General features: G+C 43.7%; 1 protein-coding gene across 1 annotated transcript in view; it reads left to right on the top strand.

Annotated features, from left to right (window-relative positions):
• The first annotated feature begins 8,216 nt into the window (after positions 1-8,216).
• The window catches only part of Shroom4 (shroom family member 4), a 209,228-nt gene continuing 194,025 nt past the window's right edge, over positions 8,217-23,419 (top strand). Inside the window, exon 1 of the mRNA XM_052750606.1 lies at positions 8,217-8,492. Within this exon, the coding sequence (XP_052606566.1) occupies positions 8,376-8,492 (117 nt within the window). The 5' untranslated portion in view covers positions 8,217-8,375. The remainder of the gene's footprint in view (positions 8,493-23,419) is intronic.

Below are 23,419 nucleotides of genomic sequence, written 5' to 3'. Positions count from 1 at the left end.
TGGGTGGGATAGTCTTCATCTATTCCATGACTAAAAATATATCAACATACTATCCAGAAATTTTCTCCTACAAGTAAAAACATGTTTGGTCTTCCAGTGTCATGTGTTCAGTGATTGAGCAACAAGTATTCCCAGATCCTATGTCAGATACTGAGTAGCTTGCCTTTCACCCTCAAGGGACATGTAGCACAGGGAAGGGGACACACGCAATAAAATATGAGCAGGACCACAGTGAAGAATTAGAAATGGGGCAGTGGAAACATCAAGAATAGCTGGTGGTTGCTTCAGGATCTCAATGCCAGTTTCTTCTATGAACTTGGTTCTGACTTGAAGTTCTATCCCCAGCATCATTAATAAATAGGCATAGAAGCACATGAAAACAGGTTGGTTTTAGGGGGACTGCCCAACTTCTCATAATTTCATGTTTATGCATAGCCAAATGTGGGAGTAGGAGATTGGCAAAGAATTGGGGATGTCATGGGGGATAATATGCAGGAAGGGTCTGTAGAAAGAAGAGGCTCAGTTAAAGGGAACCGTTAGGGAAATTTCACAGGAAAATGACATATTTTGTGCTTGGTTGAACTTTATAAGGAGCAACTAGGCTACGAAATTGAGAATGGAGTTAGAAGCAGTTTGGAAGCACTGCAGACATCAGGGAACCCAGTTAGAAAGGTGTGAGATGGTGCTGAAGTCACAGTGGTGTGGAGAGAAGGGGATGGATTTGACAATCAATTTAGGACTCGAAATGACTGTGTCTGATGATTGTGTGGAAGTTGTTTAGGTTTGTGAAGTTTATTCTAGGTCAATGAAAGGAAACACACTTAAATGTGTCCTATATACCTGAGAATTACAAAACTGTTCCTACATTCCTGACAATCACTGGGGATTCAAGAACCTTTTTCTTTAGTACCTTGAGCTGTCAGGTCCTCAGAAAATGACTAGGCATCCTCAGACTTTGAAATAAATCTCATGTGTGGCTTTGTTCATGCATCTGTACAGGCTGAATAGCATACATGCACACACCTAGTTATGTGATCACATCCCCTAAAGGAAATATTTGGGAAAAAAGAAGAATCCTTTTCAGAACCTACCTAATTATTCCTAGACATAGCAACTGGTTATTCTTTCCTTGTTCAGCTGGGTCATCATGAATTTGAGTTAAGGGAATAATTATTTCTTTTCAAGTCAATATTTCATAAGTAGATTCATTTCTGCTTGGAGCAAACATAGACAACCACAAAGAAAAGAGTATTTCTACATCTATTTGGCAGATAAAGACACGTGAAACAAATACTTGTGCTTCCTACTCTTTCTCCACATATCTGCCTAAAATACATCACCAATGTCTAATTTCCCACTTCTTTATTATTTTAATTTATATATTTATTTATTTAGAGGCAGGATCTCATTATGTTGTCCAGGCTGGCCTCAGGCTCATGGGCTCACATGATCCTCTGCCTTCCAAGTAGCCAAGACTAGAGTCATTTATCACTGTACTAGGCTTCTTTCCCAATTCTTGGTGGATATGCATGAATCTCTGTCTCTGTCTGTATGTCTGTCTGTCTCTCTCTCTCTCTTTCTCTCCCCCTCCCTCCCTCCCTCCTTCTGTGTGTGTGTGTGTGTGTGTGTGTGTGTGTGTGTGTGTGTGTGTGTGTGTAGGAACACTGTAGCAGCAAATGCTCCACCTACCAAGCAATCTTTCAGGCCTCATATATATTTCTTTTGTCTGTCAGCTATGTACTTTTCCAGAGTTTCACCATAACCACAGTGGGGACTTAATTTTGTTTAAATGCTCAATGAATTGTTCTACCTTTTGTACCCTTGTAGGAAGGCAAAATTATGGGAATGTTTGCTGACTTTTTGGTAGACATACAAGTATGATTTTTTTTCTTTCCAAATCTGGAGGAATGAACAGAAAAAAGTTAATGTGCACTCAAATCTTATTTTATTAAGTAATAAATTTATTTTATTAAGTAATGACTCCCTGAAAGCAGCATTTGAAAAGCAGAACAGATTGGTGAACATACAGCATCAAGCAAGAGGTGGCCTCTGAGCTGAGTATCAAGAAGAGCTCATCTTACAGCCTACATATCAGATCTGAACAGTTTGTATAATCTTCACATCCTTGGTATGAGGAAGGAGTCAGGCACTGACTAAAATTGCTGTGGAGCAAAGGTGAACATTCATCATAGCTCAGCTGAACCAGGACCAAGTGCCTGAATTCCCCAAGTTCAAATTGACAGTTTCCCATTGAGATGATACTAGTATGCTCAGAACACACACAAATCAACATCACACATATATATATACACACACACACACACACACACACACACAGAGAGAGAGAGAGAGAGAGAGAGAGAGAGAGAGAGAGACAGACAGACAGACAGACAGACAGACAGAGACAGGGAGACCAGATTGCTCAGCTCAAGAAGAAGAGGCTCTGAATCTATTCTTTTAAACTCAGTATCAAGCAATGGCTCTTGAGATTTTTGATAGCTTTTTTTCTCGATGTATAAAAGAATGGGATGATCTAAAAGGCATATTTAAGCAATAGAAGTATTCTTGATAAAGTTATTCAAAGAAACAAAGTCCATATTTCTCTAGCAGTTATGTTCTTACAATGATTTATTTAACTAAAATGGTGTCTAGGCTATAGCATTTTGTATACTAATGTTAAATTAGCTTTAATTAAGAAGTAACAAATCTCAGCCATAAATCTTTCTCTGGCCCCAGGCAAAATTCCCTAAGAATTAGATAAACAGTCTTTAGTAGGATAGTCTACTTAGAGATGTCTTCTGCTATGCTTTCCCACTGCCTTACACTCTGAGCTTATAAATAATTGAAGAGGAGGAGCTTGCTGTTTTCATAACCTGTATATGAATAATACCTGCAACGTCAGACTATTTTCTTTCCTTTCCACTGATAATTACCATCGCCCTAGATCTCTCTCTCTCTGAGAAACATCCAGAAGAGTCAGAGTAAGGTACATGACAAAAGAGAGAAAGAGCCTTAGAATCCAAGTACAATAAATAGCATGCATGAGGTCCCCGGTTCTAGTTCCAGAACCAAAAACAATTTACAAAGCACCTTTTGATTTTACTTCTGATAAGATTTGTTTTGCTAAGAAAGTTGTCTCTGTACCCTTTTGCCTAAGAGACAAGTGACCTAGGAATAGTCTTTGACTACCAACACTAGAAATGTTGAGGTAGAATTGGAGAGATAAGTAACAAAGCAGTGAACCTACTCTACCTTGGGTTTCATCTGTCAAATGGTAACCATCATTCTTTGTTTTTCCCAAGGATCTGACAAAATTCACCAAGTACTGTGTCCACAGAACACTAGATAATAATCACAAAACACAGGTTAGATTTCTCAATATAAAAATTTGCTTATGAAAAGTGAGAACTTTCTGGTCTGTAAATAGCACAGAAAGGGGTTCAGAAATAGTAACAGTCATCTCTTTCTTTAACCCTGCTACCACAGGGAAGGGAAGAAAGAATGACCTCAGTCTGAGTAGAAGAGGGAAAAAAAGAAAAGAAAAAAAAAAGGTAGTCCTACACAGTCTGTAGTGAAGAACAAAAACCATTAACATTATGTGATTATTGTCCTTGAATCTAAGTTCAAGGGACATGTTCTCAATCTCATTCTGTCCTTTCAACACACATGCCTAGCTCAATCCCTTGAGAGCAACATGGAGGTTGGGCTACACATAATCCCTGTTATATAGACATAGGAACATAAGCAATTAGAGGTGCATTCGGAAACAGATGCACATAGATGCTCAGAAGGTAATATGGATCATCATGCAGAAGACAGATACCTGGAATGTATGGATATGGGTTGGGTAGATGTATTTGGGGGGAGTGGTGAATATCAAATTCTTTTCCTTCTACTCGCAAATTATGAACCAATTGATAGACACAGAGAAAAGATAAAAGTATCAATTTATAACTATTAAAAATTGTTTTGGAAAATAGGAAGTAGAAAGGTTGTCATTATTGGTTTCTTGATGGTCCTGTTTAGCTGTATGCATGTATAAATGCCACTATCACATGAAAGGAGAGAGATAATTCAAATTATTTTACCAAAAGTCCTGCCCCATGGAAATAGTGTGAGAGTGAAATGGAGGACAGTGATTCCCCCTTCCCCCGCAAAAGAGAAAAATACAATATACAGATGATTAAGGACATTATCTTTTTGCCTATCTCCCTTCCTTCCCTCCTTCCACTTTATCCAGTGGAGCCCACATCATACTCACATATTGCCTAGTGCTCTGTCACTGAGGCACACCTCCAGCTTTCTATGTAGGGTTTTGTTTTGCTCTTATTTATCTATTTATTTATCTATTTTACATCCTGGCCACAGTTTCCCCTCCCCCCTCTCCTCCCAGTTTTGAGGTGGAAAGTGTATAGGTCACTGTAGCCTCTCGAAAGGTCCTTGGTACAGAAGGAGACTAGAGACTATTACTGTTATGAGGAAAATTGTATTCAAACATTAGATTATAATAGGAAGTTTTAAAAGAGCTCACAGGGCCACTATTTTAGTCTTCTTCCTTTTCAAAAGGTAAACTGATGAATAAAGTTTAAATGAAGAAAAGAGGACTTTAATATGTGTATTTAAATTATTTCACATGTGCATACAATGCATTTTGAGCATTTCATTCCCACCTCCCCCTAATTACTCAGGAATCCATTCCCAACTCAATTTTGCATCTTCTTTAGGTCCCATTAGGTCCAATTTGTGCTGTCCATGGGGCCAATCACTGGAGCACAATCAGCCTGCCAGAGGCCACACACTTAAAGAAAATTAACTCTCCTTCCTCCAGGCAGTCATCACCAATCAACAGCTCCTCAGTTAGAGGAAGGGGCTAGATCCTCTCCCATCCTCCATGCTGTACAGGTAGAAGGAGTGGAAACCTTTAGCCTGGCCTCTTCCACTGTTCCATTTTAGGTCCTTCGCTGTCCTCCTTGACTTTTAAAAATTAGCATAATACTTTAAATATGTTATTCTTTTTAATATTGTGCGTGCATGTGAGTGCAGGTGCCCATGGTGGCCAGAGGTGTGGGATCTCCCTGGAGATAGAGTTACAGGTGGTTATAAGCTGCCAGACATGGGTGCTGGGAACCAAACTTGGATCCTCTACAAAAGTGTTAAGCATTCTTAGCACTGAGTTATGTCTTCAACCCCTAGCATAATATTTTTAATTATTAGATGATATAGGATTCCACATAAATCCCCTTTTCTTATTTTATTTTTTCCAGGTGAGATTATCTATTCCAAGTAGCTTTAATTACAAGCCAAATGTGTTATTACCAGACACCACTCCTCTGTTGATATGCAGTTTTCTGTTTCTACCTGCATATTAGAGTTTCCACTTTTTTTGTTTTGTTTTGTTTTTTTTTGTTTTTTTCGAGACAGGGTTTCTCCGTGTAGCTTTGCGCCTTTCCTGGAACTCACTTGGTAGCCCAGGCTGGCCTCAAACTCACAGAGATCCACCTGGCTCTGCCTCCCGAGTGCTGGGATTAAAGGCGTGCGCCACCACCGCCCGGCTCCACTTTTTTTGTACACAGGCAATTTAACATAGAGTGAAGTCACCTGTGTTATGATTCCAGCGTGTGTACAAGAATATATGTGACAACTATTCTCTATTACTGTATTCTTATTTGATTCATCTCTATCATCAAGCCTTTGTTTGCATTTGTGTGTGTGTGTGTGTGTGTGTGTGTGTGCATGTAATGTTCAGAGCCTGGCTAGGAAGTAATCACAGAGTTTTTAAATTACAGAGGAATCCAAGAAATTAAATAGCTAACCCTTACAATTTTATAGAAGAGAAAAGTGACTTGGTTAATACTACACTGCTAACTAATGGTATAATCAGCTTCGAGTTCAGTTTTCTCATGTCGGGCATGGTGGTACATATTTGCTCTTCCAGCACTGGAAAACTGTGAGTTCAAGTCCGGCCCTCCACCATACAGTAAGAGTCTATTAAAAAAAAAAGTAAAAATGAAAGAGCACTGTTTTTTTTCCAGCAAAGCAGAAAGATGTCTGCATTATATGCACAAGATGTGTACTGTTTCTGTAAAGAATGAAGCAATTCATCTTCTTCTCCTTTAGTGTTGAAAAGGAGAAGCTGAAGAGCCCAACAGCACTGTGGAGTACAGCTTGGAAGGAAAATAGTTTGGTTCAAGGCTAGCTCAGGGCCTTGTTTCATGTTTAGGTCAAGAGGATTACTTTTTTTCTCTTCCAAAGTGTTTTCATATGTATTATTCCATCTTAGTCTTTCAGTAGGTCTTGGAGGCAGGAAAGTCAGAACTTATTAGCAAAAGTTTACAGATGAAGAAAAGAAGACTTCGAAGACCTGGCTCAGTGATTTGTTCAAGGCCACCTCTCTAATTAGTGACAAGGCCAGGGCTCAGAAGCATGTCTCCTGTTTACAAATACCTTCAAGTCTTAGACACAAAATTCTAGTAGTCCTTGGGCAGTGATCATACATCCTGCAAACTGAACTTTACAGATTTCTAAATGCTGCCATTGCGATCCACTGAGTTGCACAAGGTTAATTCAGTGTAATGTAGTGATGAGAATGATTGTCTAGCATTCTTAAAAGGCCCTGGGTTCAATCCCCAGCACTGTAAGTATGCATGTGCACACATATCAACAAGTTGTTTCAATTCCTAGCATCAAAAACATTAACAGTAAAAGAGGGGTGAAGGGATATATCTAATGCTTGTCATGAACAAGGCCCCAGGTTCCATCCTTAATGCTAAACATTTTTTTAAAGGGATCAGCAAATTGAGATGGCATTTTCTGATTTCTAGTAGCATGATCAAGGTGTTTTTGTTAGGTCTGTCTAATGTTTGAGCTTGGCTTCTTATGTGGATCGTCTCTAAGGACATAAGCAGATTATGAACATCCAAATGACCACTGTGAGAAATCCCCTTGGCATGCTGGGGCATAGGGCAGGCAGCAGGATGTTTAAGAAGCAGCGAGGAAGTGCCAGCAAAGACTAGACCCCTGAATTGTAGAAAGCTTTCCAATGGAAGGAAGGGGCCAGAGAGTGTTTGCCTGTTATGAGGAAGAAATTGCATAGGAAATGGGAAAAGACACTCAAAAGCAAGACAAAGTAAGAAAGTCCTGTTGATTCAGAATCGACTTGTCAACACTTTCCCTCCCAGTGTGAAGCCCTTTACACAGCGACTTCCCACTTGTGGCTGCAAAGAAAACACCCTCTGAGAGGGGAGATAAACTGCTTAGGTCAGGGCTGAGATATCAGCATCAGATGAAGTAGTACAGCATTCATCTTTCAGAACTGTTACTGTAGCTGTTAGGCCTATTCTAAAGGCCGGAGAACAAGCTCAACTAAGAACAGATGACTGGATACGTTTCAGGCCCGGTATAAAAGCTGGTTCTTCCAAAAGGCGCAGCATTAATTAGCCAGCTTATCAATGGATGCTCTTTCTTATATGCTTGTTTTCTGCTAGTCACAACTTTGACGATCCTTGGCTTGGTCATTTCTGTGGGGCAAGTGCAAGGCAGTGCCAGGAGTCCTAGATGACTGGAACAATCACAGTACTTCCATAGACACCAGCAGGGAGTTAGCTTGTAGCTGAGCAGGAGCAGGGACATCCTCAGTGTCCCTTTATTTAAACTATGCTCCTAGGCAATGTTCCATAATGACCCCACACAACTAGGGTGTTCATGGAGCAGCCTACACCCACAACCCCACTATATTCGTTGGTCCTGAGTGTACTTAACTTTCCACCCCTGTGGGCAAGGTCCACAGACTAGCACCCTTGTAAACCCCCCTCCCCCGCTCCAGGACCTGGGTCTCAGGACCTTCTGAAGAAGCAGACACTCAAGACAGCCATGAAGGCACTAATGAGAAAAGTGCACTCGGCCACGAGGGCCATGCACACTGACTTTCACCTCGGTTTGCTTGGACTGAAGGAGGAGCGGGTAGCTCCGTGGTAAAGAGGAGGACCAAAGAGGGGGCCTACTTGAATGAAACAATGTAACAATTGATGTGAGGCCTCGCCTTGCTCCCACTCCTCAGCGATCCTATAGGCGAGGTCCCAGTGACTGCCCCTCCCCATTGCTCCGTTTTCTTGTCCATTAAGCACCATCCCTCCGCCTCTCTTTCCTTCTTTTCTTTTTTCCCCCTTCTCCTTCCCCCACCCTCCCCCTCTCTCCAGCTCCGTGTCATTTCCTCCTAGGGCTCACTAGCTGCCTGAGCGTCTCCAGCCGGGAAAGTAGGCGGAGCGGGGCGGCGCGGCGCGGCGCTGGAGGACGATGGTGGCGGAGCTGCTGGGGGCGGAGGCTCCGTAGCCCCCGCGGAAAAGGAGCCCGGCGGCGCCTGCCCAGCCGAGCCGAGGATGGAGAGCCGGCCGGGGTCCTTCCAGTACGTCCCGGTGCAGCTGCAAGGGGGGGCGCCCTGGGGCTTCACCCTGAAGGGGGGCTTGGAGCACTGCGAGCCGCTCACGGTGTCGAAGGTAAGGAGCGGTGGCTCGCTCCTCCCGGCGTCCAACTTTGAATGGGCTAGCGGGTGCGCGGAGTGCGCGGGTGCGGGCCTCAGCCCCACTTTCGCGACCTGGCCAGCCCGAGCCCCCGAGGGGCTGCAGCCGCACCGAGGTGGGTCGGGCGGCCGGGAGCAGGCTGCAGCTAAAGTGTGCCCGGACGATGGGATCCGAACCACCCGGCCCTGCCGGAGCTTTGCGCGCAGTCACCCTCGCGGGGCACCGGGGCAGCCCCGCTCCCCCCACGACGAGGAGGCCACTCACCTCAGTGTGGGCTGCAGGAAATGGCGGCTGCTGGGGGTTCTCCTTGCCTCGGAGGCCCCTGCGCCCCGCAGGACAGCGAGGGGCTGAGGGTTGGGGCGGCGGGGCTCGGCGCTGGCTCTCTCTGCTCTCCCCGGGGCTGTCCCGCCTGAGGCAGGTTGCTGGGCTGAGGGTCTGGCGCCGAGCTGGGGGGGGGGGGGGGGAATGAGGCATTGCTGGCTTTTCTCAGTTTCTCGTCCCACAGCCGGACGCTCACACGCCCGTTCAGCGTCGGGGCGTTGCTGCCGCGGCTGCCGGTTTCACTCGGCCTTTCCCTCCCTCCCGAGCACTGCCCCGCGCCGGCGAGATTTCTTGCACGCTGAGAAATGTGGAGGGAACTTTTGTGCCGTGGAGCACAGCTGTGCTGAAGCGGCCACTAGGGTTGGTTTGATTTAGGAGTCTGTGATCAGCTGGAACCAAGTTGCAGCTAGAGGCCAGGGGAGAGAAGCACTCCCGAGAGTTCGGGAACCTCCAAACCCAGGCGTCTTGAGTGGGAGTGAGGGTGGAGGATGGGGGCAATGGGGGCTGTTACTGGAAGAGTGACTTGTAAGACGGCTCACCTTGAAGCACGAGATTGCCAGGTGGAGGGACTTCCTGAACTTTGGCCCATTTTTCTTGTTGTTTTCGTTTCCCTTACACACTCAGATAGCTCCCTAGCTCTTCCAAACCACTCAAACTGCAGTTGAGATCGTAGATGGCGGTTTTGGCGGGAGGTAGGAAGATGTAGCTTTTTTTTTTTTTTTTTTTTTTTTAGGTAACAAATGTGGCTATAGGGATTCCTTTTTTTCCATGTTGTTAACATAGCAGCTGGGCCTGGGAATTACTCCCCGCCCCCCCCCCCCCCCCCCCCCCCCCCCCGTCCATAATAACCCATGTTGCTTTCTCCCTGCATCGGAATGGCTCACTAGCTAACTTATGTGGTTGTTCTTCAGGTGTTGGGGAAATGCTGAAGTGTTACTCATGTGTGAACTAGTCAGCTCCGGCTGTCTGAGGTGTATTGAGGCAACATTTTGGAGGTATTGGCAGGGACCTCGAGAGGATCTTTAGCCTCCTCAAACCAGGCGCTCTCCATCTAGTATTTCTAACCAGACGGAGACAGATGTCTTTGTGATCCACCCTCACATCCCTCCCTCTAAGACTTCCCTCGGTGTTCTCTGGAGCAAACTACTACTTCTTTTTTTTTTCTCTCTCTCTTTTAAACAAAACTACCATCAAACAGCCTCATTGGAGAAGGGTATCCGAGCCTTGAAGAATGTCTTCTAATCAAACTCCTCCTCTTCCCCTCTCTTTCCACCAAGGTCACAATGGGATAGGCAGTCCTCAGTAGTCCGGCAGTTCCTCCCTTTCTTTTCCTCCTCGGGCCGCCCACAGAATTTCCAGTCTGCCTAGACAACCTGCCCCGGAGAGGTCATTTTTCTGCTTTGTCCAGGCTGACCCAACCTGCCAGGCACCTCCGAGAGTGCTTGTTGCTGTGGTCCTGAACTATTTTGTGAGCCCGTAGGAGCATGGCAGGGGGTGTTACTAAGTATGGGGCAGCCAGCAATTTGTGGTCTGGCTTGGGGATTATTTGAGGATAGATGAGGGTTTTCTTGGCCACACTGTTGAGGAAGTGCCTCGTGTGCGGAGAGGCAGGGTGCCTTTTAATGATTCCCTTTCTGCTGAATGTACACTTGGCCCCTATTATATGAAGGTTCATTATTACATGCACGGATATGCAGGAGGTAAAATCAGTTTACTCATTCCTCTCAAACAGCCTAGCTACTTAGAGTAAAAGCCAGGTATAACTGGGTTAGCCAGGATGTTACATAAAGGGGGTATTTTTTTTTTCAGTATGATATTTGCCTGCTTCTTTTTTTCTTAGCAAGATACGTTTCATTAATCCCATTTTCAATTTTTTTCATTTCAGCCTTTTTCTACTTTAGTGCATGTCTGTTACATTTCATTTCACGAGACATTTCATTAATCTCACTTTTTTTCTACTTTAGTGCGTTTCCTTTTATGCTTCAGAATAATACAGCTTTCTCCCCACAAGGCTGCATCCACTGGTGGGTTTGGGCTAGAAATAGAATTGAATTGGTAAGTGAAAAGTATCTGGATTCGAACCCTTGCCTTGGCAGTCTTTGTTCTGGAATCCTGGGAATACCACTTGCCTTTCCTGGGTCTAAAGTGAATTTGAAGTGGGCGGTCTTTAAATGACACTCTGATGGTTTGGTAGTGAACCCATTGTCATAGCCCTGCCACTCTTCACCAGAACTGCTGTATGGTAAGGAGGATGGCCGTTTCATTTGCATCTGATGCTACTGTGCATAGTGTGCTTCTTATCCCTTATGTCATCAGCCCATCACAACCTCACTGTGAGATAGTCAGGGAAGGTTACAGAGCATCTGATGGAAAAACCGACTCTCAGTTCTTCTGGGAGCACTACACCTTGTGAGAAACATTGACTGTTCACTTCCAGGGGTATATCTAGTCGTCTCAGCCTCTAACTCCAGTAACGTTTTCCATGCCATGAAGTCTTCCCTGATGATTGTATTTTATGTATAAACTAATGAAGTCTGGGATCTAGGAGGTGGGGAAAGACTGTTTGGTAACTGAATAATTTAGGCTTGTGAAAGACAGAAGAGCCAAGAGCCATGATTCAAAATGACAGCAGATCTCCTTTGGTACTAGGGAAATATAAAAGTAGTTTGGGGTTAGAATGATGTGTTGCACCTGCTTGGGAAAGGTAGAGACAGCAAGGAGGAGATGGAGACATTTGAGAAAAGGTGATTGATAGGAGGAGAAGGCATGGAATATGAGAGATTACTTTCTATTTGTCATGGACAGACCTTTAGATTAGAAAATGATCAGGTTGGGAAAATCATTAGTGGAACTAGCTGTTATGGTTTCCCAGATGTGTAGAATGCAGCTGCCTGATTTATGGAGGCTTGTAGAGCTATCTGTTGATAATCAAGTGGCAAGAATAAGGCAGTAAGTTGAAGCCCATTCTATTGATTATGGCAAGTTTATGATTTTCCATATGCTATGGCAGTACTACTGAAGCCATGATAAATGAAAGAAGATGAATAGGGAGTGGTCCTGGCAATTTAACATTGTTTGCCTAGCTTCTCATACTAGACCAGGGAGGGTGTTGTGGAATGGGATGGGGGTTCTCTTCTAACCAGGTGTGTCTGTTTTATTGTGTAAGGGTTCTTGTCTATAGTATAGACAGTCATCCATGAAGTTGATATCCTGCATTTGGAAAAAGATTGTTTGCAGGGGATAAGTGAACTTTGCAAAGTCTGGCACCAATGAATCTGTATCATATAGGACTTCTTAGAGGCCTCAGAGACTCAAGCAGTATCCTTCCTGTGTGTGTGGGTATGGGGGAATGGAAGAGATAGAAGGAGGGAAAAACTGAACTGGAGCCTAAGGTTCCTGTGTTCATTTCAAGTTCTTAACCATGTGCCTTGAAGTAAAATGAGCATATAGAAAAGAAAGGGTGGGGACCAGTGTCAGGATTCAGGGACAGGAGGAGGAAGACTAGGGTGAAAAGGACAGCCCAGAAGATTGTGCTCGCCTTACATAGTTGCTCTTTTTCTGGCCTGTTTTTTTGGTAGGTAGGTGTCTCAATTTGGCACAGTGAGGCAAGCGGGGCCTAGTTACTGTTCTCTAATAAAGCAGAGTGCAGTAAGAGAGGAGTCATCGGGTGAATACCTACATAACGTACATGAGTATCCCTCTGTCATTTTACCCCGTTAGATCTGAGTCACTATTTGCAGAGGGACAGTAGGCATACCTGCCTCATCTTCATTCTCACAGAGGCTGTGAGAATGGATTTGATAAACTCGTTGCTATCCTTGACCTTGTACAAAGGCAGGGCCTGCTCTTTAAGTTCTTTGTAAGCTCCACTGCCTCCCACTCTGCCCTTATTTCTAGACACACAAAAAAAGAGGGTGTTGAAACTTTAAAAGAGGTCCCAAATGACCAGATTGAAGTTTTCTTGTGACTGGAGGTAAATTTGGCTGTGACTTTGAGCTCTTGTTCATGCAGGGGTTATATGAGCAATGATATACTTTTCAGATCTTTTCAGCTGTGTTACAGGTCAGACCTAGCCCCACCCCCATCAAGGGCCTGACAGTCCCCAAGGTATCTTCACAGGGTATGGATTATAGGAGATTAATACATCCTGATTACTTATGTGAATCCCTCACTGATGTTTCCCACCAGAGTCCACACAGCTACCTACTGCTTCAGTTCCATGACTTCTGTCATGGAATAGAAACCTAAGGCTAGAAGAGGAAGGCAGAACAAGAAGATTGCATAGTATGTCTCGTAAAGCTTGGTTAACCCTTTGCATACGTAGGCTTTTAGGCCCTGTTATATGTAACTTGCATATGTAGGATTTTAGGTCTGTCATGTATACCCAGCACCCTGCTGATAACCACATGTTTGTTCCCTGAAGGAAAAGGGGCCATGCCTGTCACAGTGTTTTCCCTCTCCAAAACCCCAAAGACAATAACTCCAGCTGGAAGACACTTGAGCATTGTTCTTTAAACAGTTAAAATGTTTCCCCCTTGCTTTTCCCAGATCCCTCCCCAGGAATTTCTTTAAAGAGAAAAGAGACAGTTTTGGACAGAGACTACTAGTTATGGGGCAATTATCATGAGAGGACACAATTGTATTTATAGTGAATCTTCTTCCAACCAGAGGAAAACGTGCTGAGCTATCTGTGAGCAGTTAATGAAGAGCAGAAGAGATCAGAGGCTCTCAGTGCCCACTGCCACCATTCACCAAAGGACATGCTTAACTCTGGGCTGATGAACTGCTAATGCTCCTGCTGGGGACCTAGAGACAGTCTCAAAGCCTTTGGAAGTCACCTAGCTTAAGATCATTAAGGAACCTGCAGTGGAATGTCTCTGATTATGTTCTCCACTGATCCTGGGGAAGCATGTACATATTTAAGCCTGCCTAGTTCACGGCTATCAGGTTTTAGCTGTGGACAGTTTTTCCCTATGTCGAATTGCAAACATTTCTTCTTCTTGCCTATCATCCATGGGGCTAAGCTCTACAAGCTTGGACCATACAGAACAATGGTGCTTCCTCTGATTTAAAAAAAAACCCATGAGAGAATGAAAAAAAAATTCATGTGCTTTTTCAACTTTTCTTATGGGGTCCGAGATTCAGCCTCCTCTGTACTTTCAAGAATAAGATTTATGTATTCTTTCAACTCTTATGGGATCCAAGGTTACTCTTCCCACTCTGGATTCACTCCACCTTGTCCATTGTGTTCTCTCTGTCTCTGTCTCTTTCTCTTTCTTTCCCAATTTCTGGTGCTCAAGATCAAACCTAGGGCATTGTGCCTGGTAAACAAGTGCTCTACTGCTGAGCTACATCCCTACTCCTTGAGGCTTTCTTAAGTTATGGAACCCACAACAGAATTTGGTAACTGGAGAGAGTTATCAAAATTGAGACTTTTTGTGCTGAGAATTGCATCCAGGGCCTTTTCCACGGTAAGCTTGCATTCTACCATTGTGCTACATCTACAGACCATTTCTTTTTAAACATAGCTGAGGGGGCCTGGAGAGATGACTCAGTAGTTAAGAGGGCTTACTGGTTTTGCAGAAGACATTGCTTTGATTTCCATTGTCCACATGGCAGCTCAAAACTATAACAGTTCCAAGGGATCAACCTTCTTCTGACCTCCACAGGCTCCTATATGCACATGCACTCATGCACATGCTCACACACACACACTCATAAAATATTATTAAAAGAAGATATAGCTGAGGATGACTAGGTTTATCTGGTGGCCAAATCACAAGAAGGCTCTGTGTCCATGTCTATTAGTTGAAGGAAGTACTATGCTTCTGGTAATCCATACTTGTCCCAGGTCTTTACATAAGCATGGAGGAAAGCCATATGAAGTGTGTGTGTGTGTGTGTGTGTGTGTGTGTGTGTGCGCGCGCGCGCGCGCGCACGCGCTTGAGTGTATGTGGAGGTCAGAGGCAGATATTGGATTTTTTTCTTTTTCTTTTTTTTTTTTTTTTTTGGTTTTTCGAGACAGGGTTTCTCTGTGTAGCTTTGCGCCTTTCCTGGAACTCGCTTTGGAGACCAGGCTGGCCTCGAACTCACAGAGATCCACCTGGCTCTGCCTCCCGAGTGCTGGGATTAAAGGCGTGCGCCACCACCGCCCGGCTTGGATTTTTTTTCCTCTGTTGCTTTCATTATGTTTTTTGAGACAGGATCTCTGAACCTAGAACTCTTTTATTGTCTGGATTCCTTGGCCTTTGAACCTCTGGGATCTGCCTCTTCCTGCCCCTGCCCCAGTTCTGGCGTTATAGGTATACATCACCCCACCTGGGTTCTATGTGGGTGCTAGGAATCTGAACATGGCTCCTCGTGTTTATACAACAAACACTTTACCCACTGAGCCATCTCCCTAGCCACATATAAGACATTTTTGAATGACAAGTTTTTTTTTTTTTTTTAATTTATTTTAATTTATTTTGCAATACAATTCAGTTCTACATATCGGTCACGGATTCCCTTGTTCTCCCCCCTCCCGTCCCCCTCACCTTCCCCCCAACGCCCCCCCCCATTCCCATCTCCTCCAGGGCAAAGCCTTCCCCACAGACTGAGGTCAACCTGGTAGACTCAGTCCAGGTAGGTCTAGTCCCCTCCTCCCAGGCCAAGCCAAACAATCCTGCATAGGCCCCAGGTTTCAAACAGCCAACTCATGCAATGAGCACAAGATCTGGTCCCACTGCCTGGATGCCTCCCAAACAGATCAAGCCAATCAACTGTCTCACCCATTCGGAGGGCCTGATCCAGTGTGGACCCCTCAGCCATTGGTTCATAGTTCATGTGTTTCCATTCATTTGGCTATTTGTCCCTGTGCTTTATCCAACCTTGGTCTCAACAATTCTCGCTCATATAAACCCTCCTCATTCTCGTTGATTGGACTCCCAGAGATCCACCCAGGGCCTAGTCATGGATCTCTGCATCCAGATCCCTCAGTAGTTGGATGAGGTTTCTAGCACAACAATTAGGGTGTTTGGCCATCCCATCACCAGAGTAGGTCAGTTCGGGCTGTCTCTCGACCATTGCCGGTGAATGACAAGTTTTATCTCTTACAATTAATGTGGAATTTCCCCTGCTTCTAGCCCAGAGCAGCCCTGAGAAAGACACTCCGTGGGAGAGGAGACAGAAGGCATAAGACTTGCCTTCATAGAGCATATATGTCTAAAAAAAGATATCATTAAATTACAGAGGAGGAAGTAGCATCTAATAAATAATCACTCCTGCTGGAGGCTTACATTCACAGGCTTTTAAAAATCTATCTCCTCACATTTCACCATTTATTACCTGATCAGGGAAAATGCCTTTCTTTACTCCTACAGCATAGACCAGGGAGAGGATTGGAGTAGGGCTTGATCCTCATTTTTGGAGCATGATGGGTCTAAGGGAAAGAGAGATGAAGTCTAGAAAACATGTCCACAGTGACTTGACAATTAATTGTAGTTAGGCTCATTCAGAATAATTCTAGAGAGACCTATTTAATCCATAGTTTATGACCAATAAAATTATTCTACATAACCATACTGTATAATATTTGTCTATAAGAAATGGTATTCAGAGCTCCATGATGCTTATTTACACAACAAGGTATTCTCAGAAAACATCTGTAAGTTATAGAAATGCACTCTAGATAGTTCTACTACACAGATGTGGGTGACTTTGGGATTTCTGTTGCCATCAGTGCCTGATGTGCTCATACCCTGAATACTGGGACCAGATGTGTGTTATATTTCCCTGAAAAATGAACTTCAGGTTTTCCTAAGCATTTTCTTGCAACCGTTTTATGCTGGGCATATTCATAATGAGATAATTTTCACTTAGCATCTATAGAGCCAAATATTTTGTTTGTTTCCTGCTGCTCCCTAAAATATTTATTTCTGACAGACTTTAATTAGGTCATTGATGAGTCAATTGAAATACAAATTCTCCCAGCTAAAGATTATATTCTACAGATGAGATCTCCATGAGTAAACTGGGGATGGAGGGGGCAATAGAGGAGAAGGGAGGAGGGATGAGAATGTGAGGGAACATGGTCGAGCTGGGGGAGGGATGGAGTGGGAGAGCAGTTGTAAGAGATATCATGATAGAGGGAGACATCATGGGGATAGGGAGAAACCTGGTGCTAGGGAAGTTCTTAGGAATCCACAAGGATGACCCCAGCTTAGACTACTAGCAATAGTGGAGAGGATCCCTGAACTGGCCTTCCCCTGTAATCAGATTGGTGAATACCCTAACTGTCACCATAGAGCCTTCATCCAGTAACTGATGGAAGCAGATGCAGAGATCCACAGCCAAGCACCAGGCTGAGCTCTGGGAGTCCAATCGAAGAAAGAGAAGAGGGATTCTGTGAGCAAGGCAGTGGTGGCACGGGGTGGGGTGGGGTGTCAAGATCATGATGGGGAAATCTACAGAGACAAATTGAAACAAGCTCATAGGAACTCACGAACTTTAGACCAACAGCTGTGGAGTCTCCATGGGACCAGACTAGGCCCTCTGCACAAGGGAGATAGTTGTGTAGCTTGATCTGCTTAAGGCCCCCCTGGTAGTGGGATCAGGATCTATCCCAAGTGCATTAGCGGGCCTTTGGGAGCCTATTCCCTATGGTGGGACACCTTCCTTGGCCTTGATGCAGGGGGAGGGGCTTGGGCCTGCCTCACCTGAATATACCAAGCTCTGCTGACTCCCCATGGGAGCCCCTACCCTTTTGGAGGAGGGGATGAAGGTTAGGGAAGAAGAGTGGCGGGGGCGGGGGAGCTGGAGGAGAGATGAGAGGGGGATCTGTGGTTGGTATGTAAAAATGAATAAAAAAAATTCTTAAAAAAAGTAAAAAAAAAAAAAAGATTCTGCTCTAAGGACTGGGATGAAGTAAAATTTGTGTCTTCATGTCCCGTAGGCACCTTCAGTGGAAAACTGGTCATATATGTTAGTTTTGCAAGAGGTAATCTGTTTCTTCCTCACATCACACTGGCATGTTTATTTGGGCAGAGCCATGCTGCTGGGGCACTGAAGTGGCAATGATCAAGATGACTTGCGCTCTCAGAGTAATTTCTAAGCCCTCCCCTGCACTTCACTTCCACACCCTCCTCTTTCAGTGTGAGTCTGCAACTGTGCCCTGTGACAGAATGAGCACTTCCTTGGAGAACAAGACTCATTTTTCATTCATCTAGGCTCTCTTTATTTCATGTCAAGTCCTCGCTTCCCAGCCTGCACCCACAAGCACTGGTTCTTTAACGCTTATACTCTGGACTCTCTCATTCAAGTGCCGTGGGCCCTTTGTTCATTGACTGCCCTTCCCTCTATCCAAAAACCAACTTCCCCCTGTGGTTACAGTGAGCTCTTCTACTTTGCTAGACCAGCTCTGTCTGTCATGGCTCACATGTGCTTCTGGTAGGAGATGAGAGAAGCCAGATGAGGCTAGTAAGTTTGAAATCATTCGGTAAATTCTGGTAGAAACAGAGGGAAGATTTCGCACACTTCATCTTTCTCTGTCTTGTCTGAGTTAAGGACACATCTTGTGTCACCACCTCCCGTTACTTATAGAAGCTTAGCAATTTTCTGAGTAATCTTGGCATGTTCCTTCACCTTTTTGTGCCATCCTATTTTTCGTAAGAACCTCCATGGAGCAAGCTTCTCCTTTATGGAAGGCCTTTCTTGTTCTGCTTGTGGAAACATGAAGGATGACTGACAGCAGGCAGCTCTTCCAGTACCCTGCTTTTCTCCACACTACCGCTTCCTATTTTACAGAAGTGCCTATTTCCTGGTGTGTTCTCAGAGATGGCATGGTCTGTTAACTTTCACTCAAGTCTTTTAATGTTACATCTCTAAGGAATGTGGGAGGTAGGATTCATTTGACAGGATCAAGGGTTAAGCCTGCGGAAGAACAGATTCTTTGAGGTATCTTCTGGCCCTCATTCTAATGCCACCCAACAGATTTCTAGCTGTTTGGGTTTTCTCTTCCCATAAGGCCCTGGCAGGAAAGTTGTGAATGGTTCTCCTATATTGTCTTTCACGTTCTATCAGGAACTGATTTTTCTTTTGAAAAGAGGGGGTTGGAGGTAAGATGAGGTAGAGCTAGAAGTAAAGCTGGTTTGACTAGTTATTCAGGAAAAGGGTTAGAGACTCGTGGCTACAGCCTCATCTTTGCTTATGACACTATGACAAGCTAAAGCCTTGTCTTTGTTGGGCTGTCTTGCTGCTTTCCATTTCTTTTTCTGTGTGTTTAAGTAAAAGTCTCCCCCAGAACTTCCACAGGCAAGTAGCTTTTAATGGCATCTCTCTCTAATTGAGAGTATGAGTGATGATGTTTTGACTACGCAGGGGTGAGTGTGTGTCAGAGCTGACTCATGTTCTTTGGAGGAATTGACTGTGACTTCAGGGTTTTCTTAATTTAAATAGTTAATCAAGGGAGGTCAAGACCATAGGCTGAAAAATGGTTCAGGCAAGGATCCAGATACGTCCAGATATTTACAGAGGGCAGGGCCTGCAGTTTGGGCTGGTTTTCAGCAATCTGTTGAACGCAAAGGGTGGTCAGAGCCTACACATGGAGGGATCAGAAACATCGAGAACAAATACATCTGTTTTTAGGTGTTTGCATGCATTCTCATTTAATATTTATGGTAGTTCTTTGAGGTGGATATTGATGTCCCAGTTATGCAAATAAAGGGATTCAGACCCAAGAGAAGTTAAGTGACAAACTCAAAATTGCATGTTAAGTGGGAGAGCTGGCCTTGGAACTTAATTTGGGAGGCAGAGGTGTAGCTTAGTAGTAGAGGGTTTCAGCCACAGTGCCACCACGATATTATTCTAATTTTCACCATTCCTTTTGTTTTTGGCAGTGCTGGGGATAGAATTCAGGCCTTTGTGTATGTGAGGAAGCTCTCTACCACTGAGCTAAACCTCTGGCAGTCCAACTTCTGTCTGATTCCAAATCTCAGTTTCTTTTTTATAATGCCATGCCTGTATAAGTTAAGGAAAGAGCAAAAATAAATAGAAATGGATGGGAGAAAGAGGAGGGATGAGAAGTGAAACTTAATGAAGAAATTGGTAATGTTGTCAATAATTGCTCCTCAGGGGTTAGGGTCAAAGGAAGGTTTATGTTTTCAATCTCAGATCAGGGTAAGGAAATTGTGCTAGGATTCAAAAGACTTGAAGTGTTTTGTGGGTTGTTTTTCTTGTGTGTTCTTTTTTTTTCTCCCCTGGCAGTGCTGGGGATAGAACCTAGGGCAGTAGGCATGCTAAGGTCTACCAACTGAGCCATACCCCAGGCCTGGGCTTTTCAAAAACTCTTCACTTCTGAACTACAGCTCCATCTGCAACCTTCAGAAAACCTGAGCCTTAGTCTTCCCTCTGCTCCTGATTTATGAACCTTGAGCAAGTGATTTTCCTCCTCCTGTCTAGGGTCCCTAATTTTCAAGGGAAAATGATCAGATTTGCATGGTCAATAACAATTAGTGAGTAAAGAATCCAGGAATTTGAAGGAGAGCAGGAAGCAGTATATGGGAGGCTTTAGAGGAAGAATATAATTAAATTATAACCTCAGGAGTAAAATAAAATAAACTGGCATGGTTGTTCCAGTAGAGAAGATGATTTTCTTTGTCCTTTATTTCATATAAATACCAGGGGTATGTATGATTGAAAAAGGAAATTGAATATTTCCTAGGTATCCTTATTAAGCTGAAATTCTTGTTAAAGAATTTTGAACTTACCAAATAAAACATTTGAGGTTACCAAATGTGCACGAAGTGGTAGGGCAGCTTTAGTATGAGATCTGTGCCAGAGGTTGAAAAAGACAAGACGTGATTTCTGACTCATGTCCAAATGGCTGGAGCTTTAAAAGGCTATGTTAAATCTTGCTTGGTTTTCCTAACAACTCTCAATTAAGACTCTTCAATCAGTCAATCAATCAATCAATCTACTACCAGTCAACACAGATTTGTTGAGCACTTTGCAGAGTGCCTACCCCTAAACTACAGAATTCAAAAGATGACCACCATAGTAGACCTGATCTTTGGATTCTCAAAGAGATGACAAATTTACTGAAGTTTGTTTATGTGGGAAAAGTAATAATTGAAGCAGGACCTGAGGGTTACGTGATACTTAGTCTTGGGGGGTAGAAGAGAGTTGGTTCTGGTAGGACAAGGAATGACTGTCCTAAAGGCCAAGCAGAATTAACCTATTTAAAATGAGCATCTAGTATACTACCAGTCACATAACTTTTTGCCTGAGGAGAGACCTAAACTGAGCAGTAGATAGGAATGGACACTTTGAAACTGTGGCCATGTGCTGACTTGTATGTTATCAAGTTACCGGAGGTTAGTGATAATGTATACTACCAAAGAAAAGAAGCAGAAGTAGTAGGAATCAGAGGTAGTGTCTACATTTCAAATGTAGAAGATGGGGATGTTTAGTTTTGGATCTTCTGACACTGTTTATGGGTCCATCAAGTTAGGTAGCCTAGTAGTTAGGTGGGGACAAAGAGAAAGGGGTTTGTTTATATTTGTTTACTCAGGGGTCTAATCAGTTAAAATAACAGGTCATTCTGTTAGGAATACTATGGTCAACACACAATTTGCTAATCTATTGATTGTTGTGTAAATTAGTTAATTGCCAGACAGTCTTATGCCCCAAAGACATGGGAAACTGGCCTGCTTTGTGATTTAATGAGCTTCCCTAGCTTTGTCTTGTTATCGTCTCCAATCTGCAGGATGCCTGGTCAGTGGAGGTGTTGCTAGCTGGAGTTCCTTTTATATAAACAGAACTTTCAAGGGATGAGAAAATGGGGGAAAAAATCAAACAAAAAATAGAAGAAACTGTCAAAATGCCAAACCTCAGATGGGCATGATAAAATGGATTGAGGCTGCTAAAAAACCATCAGTTTACTTCGCCAAGATGTTTAATGATTGTTTTCTGTCTATGTAAAACAAAATGTGGTGGCTTGGTGAGGGAAACCTCAGACCACTGGAGTTTCAAGTTTCTGCTCCATTTTCATTGTTAAAAGTGTTATCCTCTCTGCCTGGCATGGTATTATTAATCTGTGAATATCATTGTTTATGTTTCTACAATAGTAACAGTTCTTAAATATGGCCTTTAAAAATATTGTTAAACTTCTATGTGATTTCATTGTCTTAAGTGGTATCCTTACCACCCTAAAATGGAGAGGAGATAGGGATTCATTTCACAACCTCTTTTGCTGTAAATCTGGCTAGAAAACATTACTTTATCATTGAAACTTTTACAAATTTGGAGTGGGTAATGATAGCACTAATGTCCTTTATGGACATTCCTTAATGGAATGCTTTGGAAAGATTCAATTTATGTGCCAATTTGAGAACCAGTCTATCTCTTCTGCTTCCCATACTCCATGGACTGACTTTCTAGATCATTACTACTATTGTGCAGCATCATCTGCTTTTCTGTATCTTAAGAAACTAAATTCAGGACTTTGTAGAGATGCTTGTACTGTGGAAGTTAGTCTAAATCCACATCCCATCTCTTTGTAGATGGAATGACACTGGTTGGCTGTAAGGTTAATGGGCATGTAGGTTCTTTAATTTGCCTCTTCTCTCTGACCAGGTGAAATAACTTGTAATTTCTATTTAAAATCCATCCAAATGCCTAGCTGCTGGGGAGCCTTTTTTTATGGGAAAGATTGCTTGAGTGCTTGGCTTTTACAAGAGCTAGCTTGCTGACTGCTCTGCTGTAGGAGCTGGGATGGGAGGGTAACTCTCCTTCTCTGGACGTAAAGGGCTCAATATGTAATTTTCATGTTTTCTCCATGCCCTCAGCTTGAGAAATGTGCAGTGTTCTGAGGCCTGCTCAGGCCCTGTACGTGCTGTATCTGCTCAAGGAAGGTTTGGCTCTTAGTCCTTTTCAGCTACAATAGGGTTTGAGTTACAGACTTTCCCTTTCCAGCACCTAATAAAAGCCAAAGGAATCAAGGACCAGGGGGTTAATGGCCACTGCTAAATCCCAGGTGAGGCGCTTCTATCTCTAGCTCCCTAGGCTGGAGCCCTAATTTAAGGCTGAAGTTTAGTTTAAGCCTGTAAGTGATGGTGATCTGGAACAGGCCCTTGACAATCAAGTTTTGCCCTACACTGGCTCTTCTCTTCCCCTTTTCTTTTGCCTCTCTCTTTTCTCTTCTCCCCATCTTTTTCCTCCTGTTCTAGAATGGAGCTTCCTTCTTGAGGAACAACTACAATAGTGTAGTTGCCTCCTTGAATGGTTTTCCACCCTTTGATCATTGCGCTCACTTGAAATTATTTAATACTTTCCCACTGCCTGTAGGACAGAGGCCAAATTACTTTTGCCGGGTATTATAGATCTTTCTTCTTTAGACTCTGGTCTTACTTTTTATTTCTAGTATTCCCACTAGGTTCCAGGTTTTCAGGCAGAATGGTATCGTCTCTGTTCTTAAGTTCCTCACTGGGAAATTCTGCCCTTTGTCACCCCCATCCTGATACCTCTTCCACTGCAGTCCTCTGCTTGCACGTTTCTTTGCCTTTGTCTGTTAGGTCTAACCACTGCAGAGCACCAGCTCTGTCTCC

Source organism: Peromyscus californicus, unplaced genomic scaffold, assembly GCF_007827085.1.
Source record: "Peromyscus californicus insignis strain IS unplaced genomic scaffold, ASM782708v3 Scaffold_10__1_contigs__length_136768540, whole genome shotgun sequence".
Classification (NCBI taxonomy): domain Eukaryota; kingdom Metazoa; phylum Chordata; class Mammalia; order Rodentia; family Cricetidae; genus Peromyscus; species Peromyscus californicus.
Note: the sequence above shows the minus strand (reverse complement) of the source record. Positions and strands in the feature narration are given on the sequence as shown.